Here is a 16,566-nt window from a genome sequence, read left to right as displayed (position 1 = left end):
ACTCAGATCTGACCTTAGAATACATTTACTGGAAAACTTTGAAAAAGCATCTAAACGACTCAAAATGACTTACTATTCCACAGGCAATAAGGCGGGGAAGTTGCTAGCGCACACTATCCGAGGGCATAGATTACAAACATAGAATTCAATTCATTCTACACCCCACTACTAATCAGAAACTTTATCACCCACAACAGATAGCTGACGCCTTTAGCTGTTACTACAGTAGCTTATACAACTTGAAGGACGACCCACTGACCACTCAACCTACACCGGAGACTATCGAACAATTTCTGTCAGGTTTACCGATACCCAAATTGACAGCGGACCAGTTTCAATACTTAAATGCCCCGTTCACTTTAGCAGAAGTGCAAAAAGCTATTGAGTTGCTTCCGATCAATAAGTCACCGGGCCCAGACGGTTTTAGTGGGGAATATTATAAAGCATTTACAGCTATACTGTCACGTCTATTGCTCCAGGTTTTCCAATCCGCTGCTGCCTCGTCCTCCTTTCCCCGGGAAATGTTGGAGGCCTTGATTGTCGCGCTGCCAAAACCGGGGAAGGAGCCCACCTCTCCGGCAAACTTTAGACCAATATCATTACTGAATACTGACATTAAACTTTATGCTAAAATGATAGCTTTACGATTGATTGACATACTACCTACGATTATACACCCGGATCAAACCGGATTTACCAAGCACAGACAAACCTCAGATGCCACGCGCCGTATGATAAATGTTATCCACCTTGCGCAGACGCAGCGAAGGCCTTCTCTGCTCCTGTCTCTGGATGCGGAGAAGGCCTTCGATAGGGTGCACTGGCTCTATATGACTAAGGTACTGGAGTCCTTTGGTTTCTCTGATTTAGCTTTATCCACGATTCTGGCCCTGTATTCGGAACCATCAGCCAGGGTTTACACATCAGGCATCCTCTCGACTCCATTTAAAATATCGAATGGTACCAGGCAGGGGTGCCCTCTGTCACCTCTAATATTTAATCTATTGATGGAACCATTAGCCATTGCTATTAGAACCCATCCGAATATTAAGGGTTTCCCTCTTGGTAACCAAACGCACTCTATTAGCTTGTTTGCAGATGATGTAGTTGTAATCATGACAGAGGTGGGCCCCTCCCTGGCGGCAGCGCATGCTACTTTGCAATTGTTTGGACGAGTGTCCTACTATAAGGTGAACACTAATAAGTCTTATATCCTAGGACTGGGTATTGATAATTATACTAGCAGCAGGCTCAAGGCTCAATTTCCTTATGTCTGGAGCGCCAGGGGAATTAAATATCTTGGAGTCACTTTGACTGATAAATCGGAACAGCTGGTCGAAGCTAATTACACGCCTTTTTTGAATGAACTTCCCCTGAAGCTCCAGACAATCAGCAAGTTAGAAATGACATGGTCCGGCCGATTAGTGGCCTTCAAGATGATGGTACTCCCCCAGTTCATTTATTTGTTTAGGGCTCTGCCCATCCCAGTACCAAGCACCTTTTTCCGCACAGCACAAGCTAAATTGAATGCTTTCCTATGGCAGGGGAAAAGGGCGAGATGTGCTTTCCACAAACTGCTTAAAGCCAGGCTGGCTGGGGGAGTGGGACATGTGCTTATCCAGGATTATTACGCCGCGGCAGTTCTAGCTCAATTGAAATGCTGGTTTCTGGAGGACCATGTTCCCCGTTGGAGGGACATGGAATCATACCAATCTCCTAATGGAAGGCTGTGCGACTTACTTATGTCTAGCAGATTCATGCAACGCTTCCCGTCACACTTGCCACCCACTGTCAAGGCAACATTACAAACGTGGAATCTCTTTCTTAAGGATTCCTTAACCACAACCCCGGTCAGAGTCGTACAGCATTCCATTACGAGCTTACAAGTATTGATCCCGAATTTGCACATTGCCCATTGGGTGCCCAGGGGAATCGCCTCGGTGGATGATCTGAAAATTGGGCCTGCCCTTAAAACTTTTCGCACTCTCCAGATTGAATACGCTTTGCAGCCGAGGGATCAATATGCATATACCCAAATCGCGCACTTATTGCAAAACATTGGGGACATGTCTACTGCTATCCCTCAGCTAGTTTATGCTTACCTCCATAATTCAAAAACCTCCATCCGAGGTATCTCCCTATTCTATGGTTCCCTACACCAGAAGAAGGTCTTTCTTAAATCCCCCTCCATGAGAACTTGGGAATTAGATTTACAAGAGCATTGGACCGACGAGCAATGGCAGACTGCTATAGCGTCTGTTTATAGTGCCACTAAAAGCGTAAATCTATGGGAATTGTACCAGAAAATCTTGCTGCGGTGGTATCTAACGCCCACAAGATTGGCTGGGTTCGACCCGAGCAGGTCGCCTCTATGTTGGCGACAGTGCGGGCAGAGGGGATCCCTACAACATATTCTAAGGGCTTGCCCAAAACTAACAAAATTCTGGAGGGATGTTTTTGAAATTATAAGTGGCGTTTTAAGTACGCACAGGAGGGGCGATCCGGGTCTTGCACTCCTATCCTTAGGTATAGATTCATTCCCCCATTCACATAGACACGTCATGTCTCAAATTCTACTAGGAGCACGATTAGAGATAAAGCGTCGCCTATGGGGATTTTTAAATACCAAAGTTTGGCGCCATTCCATGAGCGCGTGCAATTTTGAAGCGTGACATGTTGGGTATCTATTTACTCGGCGTATCCTCCTCTTTCACATTATGCAAAAAAAAATGGGCTAACTTTACTGTTTTTTTTTTAAGCACGAAACTGTTTTTTTTTCTGAAAAAAACGTGTTTAGAAAAATTGCTGCGCAAATACCGTGCGAGATAAAAAGTTGCAACAACCGCCATTGTATTCTCTAGGGTCTTTGCTAAAAAAAACATATATAATGTTTGGGGGTTCTATGTCATTTTCTAGCAAAAAAATTATGAATTTTACATGTAGGAGAGAAATGTCAGAATTGGCCTGGGCGCGAAGTGGCTAGTATTGCATAACTGGTGTGATTTCATAACTATAGAATGAATACATTTTCTGTTACATAATATAACTCAACTGTTGAAAAATGATCAGAGAAACATATCAGAAATCCCGGTCAGCTTTGTGTTGCAGAATGGCCGGCATTAATCTGTTGAAGAAATTAGTTGGGAGATTTGAAATCTTTAGAAAAAGTTGCTTTATTATAATAAACACCATATAATGCATTCCCAGGCTAAACTTCCACTTGTTAAGAAAAGATAAATCACATTAAAAAAAGTAATTATTAAATGAATGAATAATCTGAATTATTTGTGGGGTCTTGTGTCAAAGATTGAGAATACTTTATGTATATTGATATAAAATAACCTACTGATAAAAATGCATCAAATGAGCTAATAAAATAAAGTTGCACTGTTCTCAGCTCTCTCTGTGGCCTACAGAACACATCGCTCTAATAGAAAACAGAAGGGAGTGAGGTGTTCAGTAGTCCTATACAGTGCAGTAAATTAGCATTCTTAGCCCTTGTACACACGGTCGGACATTCCGACAACAAAATCCATCTGATTTTTTCCGACGGATTTTGTCCGAAAATTGTGTTGCATACACACGGTCGGACAAAGTTGTCGGAAAATCCGATCGTTCGGAACGTGATGACGTTAGGTCTTTGCGACGGGACGACGTTGCGGCTAGTAGCCAATAGCTTTGGTCTCGTAATGTGATCTGAGCATGTGTGGCACTTTGTCCGATCGGAATTCTCTACAAACGATCAGATAAAGTCCGATCGGATCATGTTGTCAGAAAATTTTATATCCAGCTCTCAAACTTTGTTAGTCGGACATTCCAACGGAAAATGTCCGATGGAGCCCACACATGGTCCGATTATCCGACAACACGGTCCGATCAGACATTTTCCGTCGGAATGTCCGACCGTGCGTACAAGGGCTTACAGGAAATACACTATATTGTCAAAAGTATTTGGGACACGCACATGAACTTTAATGGCATCCCAGTCTTAGTCCGTAGGGTTTATTTAGGTTGGCCCACCCTTTGCACTTATAACTCTTCAGGGATGACTGTCCAACTCTTCAGGGATGACTGTCCACAAGGTTTAGGAGTGTGTCTATGGAAATGTTTGACCATTCTTCCAGAAGTGCATTCATGAGATCAGGCACTGATGTTGAACGAGAAGGCCTGGATCACAGTCTCCACTCTAATTCATCCCAAAGGTGTTCTATCGGATTAAGGCCAGGACACTGTGCAGGCTAGTCAAGCTCCTCCACCCCAAACTCGCTCATCCACACTATATTGTCAAAAGTGTTGGGCCATCCGTCCAAATCATTTGGTGGAGGGGGGATTATGGTTTGAGGTAGTTTTTCAGGAGTTGGGCATGGTCCCTTAGTTCCAGTGAAGAAAACTCTAAAGGTGTCAGCATACCAAGACATTTTGGACAGTTTCATGCTCCCAACTTTGTGGGAACGGTTTGGGGATGGGCTCATCCTGTTCCAACATGACTGCGCACCAGTACACAAAGCAAGGTCCATGAAGACAGGGATAAGTGAGTTTGGGGTGGAGGAACTTGACTGGCCTGCACAGAGTCCTGATCTCAACCTGATAGAATACTTTTGGGATAAATTAGAGCGGAGACTACTTATTATATCTTTTCGTGTGACAACACTGAAGAAATGACACTTTGCTACAATGTAAAGTAGTGAGTGTACAGCTTGTATAACAGTGTAAATTTGCTGTCCCCTGAAAATAACTCAACACACAGCCATTAATGTCTAAACTGCTGGCAACAAAAGTGAGTCCATCCCCAAGTGAAAATGTCCAAATTGTCAATATTTTGTGTGGTCACCATTATTTTCCAGCACTGCCTTAACTCGCTTGGGCATGGAGGTCACCAGAGCTTCACAGGTTGCCACTGGAGTCCTCTTCTACTCCTCCATGATGACATCACAGAGCTGGTGGATGTTAGAGACCTTGCACTCCTGCTTGATGCCCCACAGATGCTCAGTAGGGTTTAGGTCTGGAGACATGCTTGGCCAGTCCATCACCTTTACTCTCAGCTTCTTTAGCAAGGCAGTGGTCATCTTGTAGGTGTGTTTGGGGTTATTATCATGTTGGAATACTGTCCTGCGGCCCAGTCTCCAAAGGGAGGGGATCATGCTCTGCTTCAGTATGTCACAGTACATGTTGGCATTCATGGTTCCCTCAATTAACTGTAGCTCCCCAGTGTCGGCATCACTCATGCAGCCCAGACCATGACACTCCCACCACCATGCTTGACTGTAGGGAAGACACACTTGTCTTTGTACTCCTCACCTGGTTGCCGCCACACACGCTTCACACCATCTGAACCAAATAAGTTTATCTTGGTCTCATCAGACCACAGGACATGGTTCCAGTAATCCATGTCCTTAGTCTGCTTGTCTTCAAAAAAACTGTTTGCGGGCTTTCTTGTGCATCAGCTTTAGAAGAGGCTTCCTTCTGGGATGACAGCCATGCAGACCAATTTGATGCAGTATGTGGTGTATGGTCTGAGCACTGACAGGCTAACCCCTTTAACCTCTGCAGCAATGCTGGCAGCACTCATATGTCTATTTCCCAAAGACCACCTTTGAATATGATGCTGAGCATGTGCACTCAACTTCTTTGGTCGACCATGGCGAGGCCTGTTCTGAGTGGAACCTGTCCTGTTAAACCGCTGTATGGTCTTGGCCACTATGCTCCAGCTCAATTCCAGGGTCTTGGAAATCTTCTTATAGCCTAGGCCAGTGATGGTGAACCTTGGCACTCCAGATGTTTTGGAACTACATTTCCCATGATGCTCATGCACTCTGCAGTGTAGTGGAGCATCATAAGGAAATGTAGTTCCAAAACATCTGGGGTGCCAAGGTTCGCCATCACTGGCCTAGGCCATCTTTATGTAGAGTGACATAGTTCTTTGCAATGAGGTGCCATGTTCAACTTCCAGTGACCAGTATGAGAGGTTTAGACATTAATTGCTGTGTGTTGAGTTATTTTGAGGGGACAGCAAATTTACACTGTTATACAAGCTGTACACTCACTACTTTACATTGTAGCAAAGTGTCATTTCTTCAGTGTTGTCACATGAAAAGATATAATAAAATATTTACAAAAATGTGAGGGGGGTTTACTCACTTTTGTGAGATACTGTGTATATATATATATATATATATATATATATATATATATATATATATATATATGTATATATATATATATATATATGTATATATATATATATATATATATATATATATATATATATATATGTGTGTGTGTGTGTATGTATGTATGTGTGTATGTATGTATGTGTGTATGTGTGTATGTATGTATGTATGCATGTGTGTATGCATGTGTGCATGCATGCATGTGCAGGGGCGGACTGACCATTCAGCCACTCGGGCACTGCCCGAGGGCCCCAGGCCACTAGGGGGCCCCATCAGGGTTGTCAGCCTCAGTAAAACCAGGGACAGTATGTAAAAATCTGTGTTCTTTTTTTACATTTGTCTCTGAAATGTCCCTTACCGACATCCTTGTCTAAAAATCCAGAGATGATAGCTACCCCACCTCTCCGGTACCTTCTCAGCCAATAGAAACATGTCTGTGTATACTGTATGTACATGTATGTGTATATTGTGTGATTGTATACTGTGTGTGTGTGTTTTTGTATACTGTGTGGCCCCATAATCTCTGATTGCTTGGGGGCCCCATAATCTCCTATTGCCCGGGGGCCCCATGAGTTGTCAGTCCGCCCCTGTGCATGTGTATATATATATATATATATATATATATATATATATATATATATATATATTTTTTTTTTTTTTTTTTTTTTTGGGGGGGGGGGTATTGTTACAGGATGTGTATGTGTCAGAAACACCAGGTGACAATAAATAAAGAAAAAATCCTTTTGAGCCACGAAAAACAATGCAGCCACCAGATTTAAGGAGTGTTATTCTGCAATATATGACATTTTTGTTCTTGGGTTTAGATAAGCTGTATCTTTAATTTGGTATAGTGTGTAGAAAAGTTAGAGCCCCGGTTAGATTTTTCTATTGTTGTCTGGGACCATTGTCTAACTTGTTTGCAGTTTTTTTTTGTTCAGCCAGTCTAGAGTTCAGCTTTATGTGGCTGAGCATTTAACAAAAATGCAACAAACATCCATGATCATATGTCCCTCTTGTGTCCCCAACCTTTTCTCAATTGTTCCTCTCTCCTTTCTCCACAGATTAAATTTATATTATACATTTTCATTGTTAATTTATTAATAAATTGGAATATTCGTTAATAATGTATCACAAAGGTTGTCAGTCCTTGTATATGTTTTAAAACTGAAAATTGAATAAAGTACTCTATTTAAAAAATATAATAATACCACCCTAGATTGTAAGCTCTAATGAGCGGGGCCCTCGGATTTCTCCTATTGAATTGTAACTGTACTGTCTGTCCTCATGTTGTAAAGCCCTGCGCAAACTGTTGGTGCTATATAAATCCTGTATGATAATAATAATAATTAAAAGTAGGTAGCATTTACCCATCATGTTTAATTTTCTCTACTTGTCCTTTAGGAGAACCAGAGGAGATTAAACTGGTTGATGGGCAAACAGAATGTGAGGGAAGATTAATGGTGAAGCATCGGGGGGAGTGGGGCTCAGTGTGCGGCTATTACTGGGGTGTCCCTGAAGCCACCGTGGCCTGTAGACAGCTGGGATGTGGCAGCCTACAAGAAGATGGTGTGAAAGCCAAGACTGCCAACTTTGGAGCTGGCTCCGGAAAGACCTGGTTAAGCCATGTGAAGTGTACTGGAAGGGAGTCTTCTCTGGCTAAGTGTCACCACCGGATGTGGGGAGTTGAGGGTTGCACGCACAAGGATGATGTTGGCGTGGTCTGTGAGGACAAGAACACAGGTATTCAACTTTACAGTGTAATTCCATCTCCTTCTACATTTTGACAGTGGTAATATTATATGAATTTTAGATTGGCGAATGTGGTCAATGAAAAATATATTTTTTTTATCTTGTGTATCTCCTCCACAGCTAGTCAAGGATCTATACATATTGTATATGACTCAAAAATATATATTTTTTTCATTCTTTCTTGGAATTGTCAATTTTTTTTTTTTACTCCTCTTTCTTCTTGGTTCCCCAGGACTGAGCAGTCAGTTCAGACTTGTGAATGGCAGTCAGCGTTGTTCGGGGAGAGTGGAGCGAATCTACGCTGGTAAATGGGGAGCAATATGTGGAGAACACTGGGACTTGAGGGCCGCCAACGTCTTGTGTAGACAGTTGCATTGTGGTACTGCGGTATCCGTCCCCCACGGTGGGTATTTTGGAGAAAATCACCTGGTGTGGAAGGATGAGTTCCACTGTAAAGGCACAGAGTCTGACCTCAGGCAGTGCACAAAGGCAGCTCTAGGGAACCATAACTGTCCAAACTGGGTTACAGCCGGCATCATATGCACAGGTACGTACTTGGTACATTTTATCAAGTTAAGACAAAAATCTAAACTTCATCAATTATATGCCTCAGTGCTCTTTATATGTATTAACCAAACTATTGTAGCTGGCTTGGAAAATAATTATAGTAGTTAGTTTCTGAGGTAGTCTAGTAGGCCATCAAAATCAGAGAAATTTGGATGTGTGAGGCCTACATGAGAAAAAATCTCACAGCATTGAAAAAAAAATGGTGATTGGATGAGCTGTAATAAATAATCTAAAATAATTTTATATTCAAATATATATGTAGCACCCTCTAGTTTGTGCTAGATGTAGTATAAGGTTTGTTAGTGTAGGTAAATTTAGTTAACTCAAGGCTAAGGCTGAGCTATGGAATCTGGGTCAGGGTTCAGTGACTTAGGGCTGGGTGACCCATCCTGACAGCTCCTCTGGTGCCTTTCCCTGTTTCTGGGACATTGTATAACACGCACCTCCACTTTAAGAGGGAAGTTTCAGGAATGTGCATTTAATAAAGCAAAATAAGGGTCAATGCCCATCAATGCAGCCTCACCATTGTCCATCTGAAGCCTCCCCATTGCCATGAATGCAGCCACATCATTTCCATAAATGCAGCCTCACTATTGCCATGAATGCAGCCTCCCCATTGCCATGAATGCAGCATCCCCATTGCCATGAATTCAGCCTCCCCATTTCCATGAATGCAGCCAAACCATTGCCACGAATGCAGCCTCACAAGTGCCATGAATGCAGCCTCACCATTGCCATGAATGCAGCCTCGCCATTACCATCAGTGCAGCCTGATCAATGCCCATCTGCAGCCTCGGAGGGGACAGAGAGGGGGCAGGACAAGTGCCGACAAATTACATACAGGAAAATCTCCTGTTTAATTGGCAACCTCTTTAACCACTTGCAGACCGGACCATTTTGCTGGTCAAAGACCAGACCACTTTTTGCGATTCGGCACTGCGTCGCTTTAACTGACAATTGCGCGGTCGTGCGACATGGCTCCCAAACAAAATTGACATCCTTTTTTTCCCACAATTAGAGCTTTCTTTTGGTGGTTTTTGATTACCCCTGCGGTTTTTATTTTTTGCGCTATAAACAAAAATAGAGTGACAATTTGAAAAAAACTCATTATTTTTTACTTTTTGTTATAATAAATATCCCCCAAAAATATATAAAAAAACATTTTTTTCCCTCAGTTTAGGCCGATACGTATTCTTCTACATATTTTTGGTAAAAAAAATCGCAATAAGCGATTATTGATTGGTTTGCGCAAAAGTTATAGCGTTTAAAAAATAGGGATAGTTTTATAGCATTTTTATTAATAATTTATTATTATTATTTTTTTTACTCGTAATGGCGGCGATCAGCGATTTTTATTGTGACTGCGACATTGTGGGGGACCCATCGGACATTTTTGACACATTTTTGGGACCATTGTCATTTATACAGCAATCACTGCTATATAAATGCAGTGATTCCTGTGTAAATGACACTGGCAGTGAAGGGGTTAACCAGTGGGAGGCAGTGTAGGGGTTAAGTGTTCCTAGGGGTGTGTTACTAACTGTGGGGGGGTTGGGCTTTCATTTAGTGAACACTGATCTCTGCTCCAATCACATGGAGCAGAGATCAGCATCACTAGTTGCTAGGCAGAATGGAGAAATGCTGTTTACTCGGCATTTCCTCCATTCGGCCGCTCCGTGAGACGATCGCGGGGATGCCCGCGGCGATCGAGTCTGCGGGTCCCGCGACCGGACTCACGGAGGTCCCGACCAGCGTGGGAGCGCGCCGCCGGTGGCGTGCTCCCGATAGCAGGGCGGCATTGAATATTGGACGTACCTGTACGCCAATATGCCTGTCCGTGCCATTCTGTCGACGTACATCGTCGTGCGCTGGTCGGGAAGTGGTTAATACAGTCTCGCCTCCTATGATAGACTGAACAGTCCTCTAATGCCTCCAATGCCAGCCCAGGCCCTATTACAGAGGCTGTCATGTAAACAGGAGATTCTCACTGTATGTAATCTGTCGTCCCGCCCCCCTCCCTGTCCCCTCCGAGGCAGCCAGGCCTGAAAGATCGATGCATAACATTTTCACCCGGATTTCAGGGTGAAAAAAGAGCGTGTTATACGCCGATAAATATGGTAATAATAATACAAAAATACGAAAAAAAACCTGATTAAGGTTAGGTCTAGGTCAGTGCCAGGGTTAGTGCTTGAGTCAAGGTCAGGGACAGTATTTTTTTGGAAAGAATTTTCTTTTTTTTTTATTATTATTATTATCAGTGTCAGTTTTTTAGGTAAGATTAAAAAAAAAAAAGCAAAATATGCACTATTGTTTTTGGACCATACCACTGGAACGTACTACTAACATGCACATATGTTGTATCGCTGCGACCGTCAGGAGCAGCAGAATTTAATTTGGGTTGTTCTTTTAGTAGAAGGTTATGGTAGTACCAAGAAAGATACACCTACATTTAAAAAAATATGTTTTTTTTAAAAATATTTTTGGGCAGTCTTCCTTTGATAATAAAAATCAGGGGATATACATTATCATTTACCACCAAATGAAAGCCCAATTTGTCCTGAAAAAAAAACAAGATTTAATCCACCTGAATGCACAAAGTATTTGTGATGATATGTTTTACTAACACGTTAAAGTTGCAAAATTGTGCTTATGCATTTCGATTTGTTTTACCCTTAAAGGGGTTAAGCTTCAACCTTTTTTTTTTTTTTTTATATACTGTAACCCTTGTAGGAACGGCAGAGACCCTCCGCTTAGTAGATGGCCCAGGTCACTGTGAAGGCAGATTGGAAGTCCTACAGAAAAGCATCTGGGGCCGTGTGCTGGACCATCAATGGGACATGAAAGAGGCAGAAGTGGTGTGCAGGCAGCTCCACTGCGGAGAGGCCATTGGGTCGTTCAGGCTGAAGGAACCAATAAGTGATAGTACTGTAGCGTGGAACAGTGTCACATGTCAAGATAGCGAGAAGCACATAGAGGATTGTTCTGTTACTATAAACAGTTCTTCAGTTGCTTCCTCCAACCCTGTCACTGATGTCGGAGTAATTTGCTCAGGTAGGTGTTCAATAAAGGAATTTATCTATGGAGTCATCCAATAGCACCTTGAAGCTAATGCTATGTAAAAAGACACTTTCACCCTGCCAATTCAAGTAAAAGTGACAGCATCTGTGTAAATCCAACTCCCCATCACTATATACTTACCTCTCCAGTGATTCCCTGCTATAGTCCTTATTTTGCAGCCACCACTGACATACCCATTGATGCTAATGTAGCATTTGTAGCCATTGTTTTCCACTATATGAAAACATTTTGGTACAAATGTGACAGTTACATGGTTCAATTTTGCTAATCACTTATATGAAGTACAATTCTGCTAGCCTTGCTGAAGGTGGCCATCGAAACGCGTTGGCTGTTTCTATGTTTTGCAATTATGAAGAATTAAAAGCATCTCGGACGCTCTAAATTTTTGGTCCTAGAGCTCCTTATTATATATTTTTATGATACATCTAGAGTTCAGTAGACCCATCAGCTCTGCTAGAAGCAGCACTTTATGCTTCAACCCCACATTAAGATTTTTTGCACCCTTTCCCCACAGCAGCAGAAGAGAGAAGTGTCCGTCTGGTGGATAGCTTTCACCGTTGTGCCGGCCTGGTGGAAGTCTACCGGAGGGGTGAGTGGGGCATGATCAGTGGTGATGCCTGGGACCTGGAGGATGGTAACGTGATCTGCAGGGAGCTGCGCTGTGGCAACATTTTAAAAGTAGAAGGACAGTCTATAAGCGGAACCGGGAAACTCTGGCTGACCGGTTTAAACTGTGCTGGGAATGAAACCGCATTATGGCAATGTCCATACAGCTCGTGGGGGACTTCTACTTTGGAGGAGAAAGAAGCTGCAAGAGTTGCCTGTTCAGGTATAAAATGTTTTTGCTTGTTTTATATTTAAATGGGAAATTTTGATAAAAGAAAACCAGTCATAAGTATGTGTAACTGCTGACTTCTTCTTCTGCAACTGGCAGTTGTCTTGCTATCCGTAGCCTCAATATGAGAAGCTAAAGCTTAAATCAGAACCTTGACATTGTGGCTCCTCCCTCTTCTCCCCCAGTTGGGGGCGATCCTTAGTAGACCAGTGGTGGACTGAGGAACCTAAGAGTCCCAATTACAAACAATATTTGGACCTCTACCAATAAACTACCTTCCGAGTTAAAAGATTTAATCACTGTGTACTTATTGACAGCTAGATATAGGTAAGCAGTATCCAAGTCTGCATGACACTGGTAGGGGGTCCAGCACCCATCTGACCCACCTCTAGTAAAGATAGACCCCTAACTCCCAGTAGGACCTTGTGAATGCACACATTATGTCCACCTTTGGCCCAAGCTGTATAATGACTTCCTTATTGGTGGGTCCATGACAGCTTGTGCTAAGAGGAGCTGAGCAGGCAATAATTTAAAGCGGAGCTCCAGCCCCTCCCACCAAAAAAGAAAAATTCAGCAGCTACAAAAACTGTAGATGCCGAGTTTTACTATTAGGGCGCTTACCCGTCCAGGGATCCCACGGTGTCCTCTTGAGTCGGCTCTCGGGGGCTGGCGCTGCCATCTTGGGTAGGGAAAACCAGCAGTGAAGCCTTGCAGCTTCACAGCCGGTTTCATGCTGCACATGCGCTAATCGTGCTGCACTTTCTCAGTGGGCTCGCTGTGGTGAGGGCCAAACATTTCCGGCTGAGCTCATCGCGGGAACTCAGCAAGAAGTGGGGACGGGTACCTGTCAAAACCAGATACCTGCTCCCCCTTCCCCCCCCACAGGGTACCAAATGTGGCACAGGGGCAGGGGGGTGGGCAGGCAAGTGAAGCTTCCCCTTTTGGGTGGAGCTCCGCTTTAATGTGAAAGACTAGTGACATCTAGTGGCAGAAAGGCATTCCTGCAGGGCATAGATCCGGCTTGAAGGTAAGCATTGCAGCAGATGCTGCTTTTTATTTTCTCTGTTAATAAGCTATTTTATTTAGCTGGAGTTCTGCTTTAAAAATAACTAATCCAATAATAGATGGTCTTTAGCTTAATAACCAAGATAGGATTAAAGTGATAAAAATTATTAAATAATTTAAAACTACAGGTAAGCTTATAGTAAGTCTTACCTGTAGGTACGGTGAATAAACTTTCACCATTTAGGAGATATTCAAGGATTTAGCCAATGATGTTGCTGTGCATACGTAGTGATGCTTTACATTCACAACATACAAATTGATGCCTCCAGTGCACATGCATGGAAAAGGCATCATCATGGCTTGGCCATTGAAATGGCTGGAGAGCCCAAACCCCAAAGAAGGACCAGGTGAAGATGGAAGCACCAGGACCAGTGACAGCATAGCACTGGGGGGGCTGCATTTGAAAGGCACGTCTGTCATATTGTGCAGTGCATACTGGCACATTATGGCATTAACCAGCAGGGAACCATTTCACATTTTTTTTTGAGTTTACTATACAGTGATACATTAGTTCACGAACGATTCTGTTCACGAACAACTTGGTTCGTGAACAGAAGAGTTCACAAAAATGTACTTTGGTTAGAGAACTCTGCTTCGGTTCACTAACGAGCCGCGGCCATCTTCCCCGCTCTGATACGTGGTTGTGACTTCCTGTAGGTGAGATTGCGGTCACAGAGAGACATTGAAAGTGTACTATGAAAACACTTACAGCATTGAGAAGTGTTGAGAAGCTTTTTGGTGTGCTTTTTAGCACCTACTGTACAGTACTGTACATCTCTGTGCACACTTGCTGTAAAGCTGTTTTGTGTGCTTTTTATCACATACTGTACAGTACTGGACATCCAGTATGGCTCCACGCCAGAAGTCATCTCAAGCAAGGTTAGTGTTCTCTCTCTCTTCATACTGTACTGTACTTTGTTTCATATTTTTGTGGGTCAAAAAAAAAGTTCAGAATGGATTAACTTGATTTACATTGCACCCTATGGGAAAATTTCCTTCACTACGCGACCAATTCGGTTTGCAACCAGAGTCGTTTGACAAATTAAAGTAGAACTAAACTCCCCTATCGTATTCAGCCAAGGAAGCTGCCATCTTTGCCTCTGTTTAATCTTCAACTGCTATGGTGCTGCACATGTGATTCATTATGACACCAGCCATTGGATGGTTTGATAGTTTGGCTGAGAGCATAGCCAATGTGCAGTTAGCATTTCCGGCATGCCTTTTTTTTTTAACTGTTTAAATCAATGGGTTTACTTACACTTTAAGTTTTGCTATCACTATAGCTGCCTAACCAGTAGGTGGTGCTCTTCCATAAAGCAGCAGTCAGGTAGCTGACACAGGAAGCTGACTGCATTGGTGAACAATGGTGTCAGACTGTTGGCTATGGGGTGTGTCAGTTGTATATGAATCATAAGACTAGCTGAACAGTTAAAATACTTGACATGTACAGGATGTATTCTAAAAATGTATTTAATTGTTGCAAGGGAGTTCCATTTGAAATAAGCTAAAAAAAATAGTTAGGTTAAAAGAAACTTTTGTTTTAAATTTGGTTCAGTTTAATTCATCTCCTTGTGATTGATTTGCAGGCTTCACTGATTTGCGCTTGGTGGGCGGGGCTAATGAATGTGAAGGCCGTCTGGAAGTCTACTACAATGGAAGCTGGGGTTCTGTCTGCAGTAATCTGATGAGCAGTCATTCAGTCTCTGTTATCTGCAAGCAATTGAACTGTGGGACAAGTGGGCAGCTGGAAACATCCTTTACATATGGCTCTGGTGCTGCGCCCTACTGGCTGGACCTTATAGACTGCCGTAGCCAAGATAGTACTCTAAGCGAATGCCTGTCAGCACCCTGGGGAGAGAATAACTGCAGTGCCAGTGAAGTGGCTCAAATTACATGCCAAAAACCCAAGGAATCAACCTAAAGCACTACATCTCTATAGCTTGGGTCCTGTTCCTGTTCCTTTAAATGTTTTTCCCCATGTGCTTCAATAAGCCTTGGCCGCCCCTGACCCTGTCATCAGTTTTCCTTCCTTGGACCATTTTTTGTAGGTCCTGACCAATACCAGGACAAGTTCATCTAGCATTCAGGAATCAGGGCAAAGACCAGAAACTGCACCCCCTGCCTCACTGTTAATGCATGCCCAAGAATGGGTTTAATGCTCTGTGTTCATTCTTTTCCCCGCTGTGTCAGGGGCAGCTGTTCCTCCTGCCCACCCCTTGTCCTGGCTCTGGTCATGAGCAATGCAGACTATGAATTTCTCATAGTTTTGGAATTGCTTTGACCCCAGTCATCTAGCCATTACAATTTTGCATTTGTCAAAGCCACTCAAATCCAGGCACTTGCCTATTTCTTCTGCTTTCAAAACATCAACTTCAGGGGCAACCTGCTCACTTGCTCCTTAATATATCCCACCTACTTTCAGGTGCCATTGTAACAAGATAATCAATGTTATTCTCTTTACCTGTTACTGGTCAGAAAGTTATGGCTGATCAGTGTATGATGTACGTGTGTAATATGTTAGTCTAACTCACATCTCACTGTGGCATTATGGTCAATATTGTCATTTTTCCTGATTACTAATGAAACGCAATGTAAATGTAGGTTGGAAACAGTCTCTTTTATGTTACTATTGTATCTGTGTGAACTTTAAACTGCAATAAAAAAGGTATATTCAAGAAATAAAAGAAAGTGTGATACAGATGTAAAATGTTGCAAAGGTAACTTGATCTCAAAATAGCCCGGAGTGCACACCATCTAGGTGTAGCGACCATAACCCTTTGTAGGGCGGCCTTGACTTATTGGACATACCGGTTACCTCCGCTTGGCTTGTTCTTCCACGTCTCTTGAACGCTGACACAAATAAAGTCCTTTTGAAAGGTTTTATTTTGCAGTGGTAACATCCAATAACACAATCTCTTAGGGAACAGAGGGCACGGGCGAAGAACTCAGGCACCTTGAACTGCAGGTCTAGCTAAGTCTCTAAGTCTCTAATTCCACCCAGAGAGTAGCCACTCGCAGCTGGGCACTTCAAGGCTGAATAGATCTCTAGCCAGAGATCATGGCAGTCAGCACATTGACTCAAAACTTGAAGCAATTCTATGA

At 42.9% G+C, this 16,566-nt stretch overlaps 1 protein-coding gene across 2 annotated transcripts in view; it reads left to right on the top strand.

The window, feature by feature from the left end:
• The window catches only part of LOC143933689 (scavenger receptor cysteine-rich type 1 protein M130-like), a 33,945-nt gene extending 17,775 nt beyond the window's left edge, over positions 1 to 16,170 (top strand). Inside the window, exons 5-9 of one of the 2 annotated variants that reach the window (XM_077456671.1) lie at positions 7,572 to 7,910; positions 8,152 to 8,466; positions 11,217 to 11,537; positions 12,082 to 12,393; positions 15,051 to 16,170. In XM_077456671.1, coding sequence (XP_077312797.1) covers positions 7,572 to 7,910; positions 8,152 to 8,466; positions 11,217 to 11,537; positions 12,082 to 12,393; positions 15,051 to 15,385 — 1,622 coding nt within the window. In that variant the 3' untranslated portion in view covers positions 15,386 to 16,170. Of the gene's footprint in view, positions 1 to 7,571; positions 7,911 to 8,151; positions 8,467 to 11,216; positions 11,538 to 12,078; positions 12,394 to 15,050 lie in introns of both variants that reach the window. The other variant, XM_077456670.1, reaches the window with a different exon arrangement.
• Positions 16,171 to 16,566: the final 396 nt, after the last annotated feature.

The sequence above is a fragment of the Lithobates pipiens genome, unplaced genomic scaffold, assembly GCF_037356315.1.
Source record: "Lithobates pipiens isolate NorthernLeopardFrog02 unplaced genomic scaffold, aLitPip1_a1.2 Scaffold_27, whole genome shotgun sequence".
NCBI classification, from domain to species: domain Eukaryota; kingdom Metazoa; phylum Chordata; class Amphibia; order Anura; family Ranidae; genus Lithobates; species Lithobates pipiens.
This window is presented reverse-complemented; position numbering and strand designations above follow the sequence as displayed.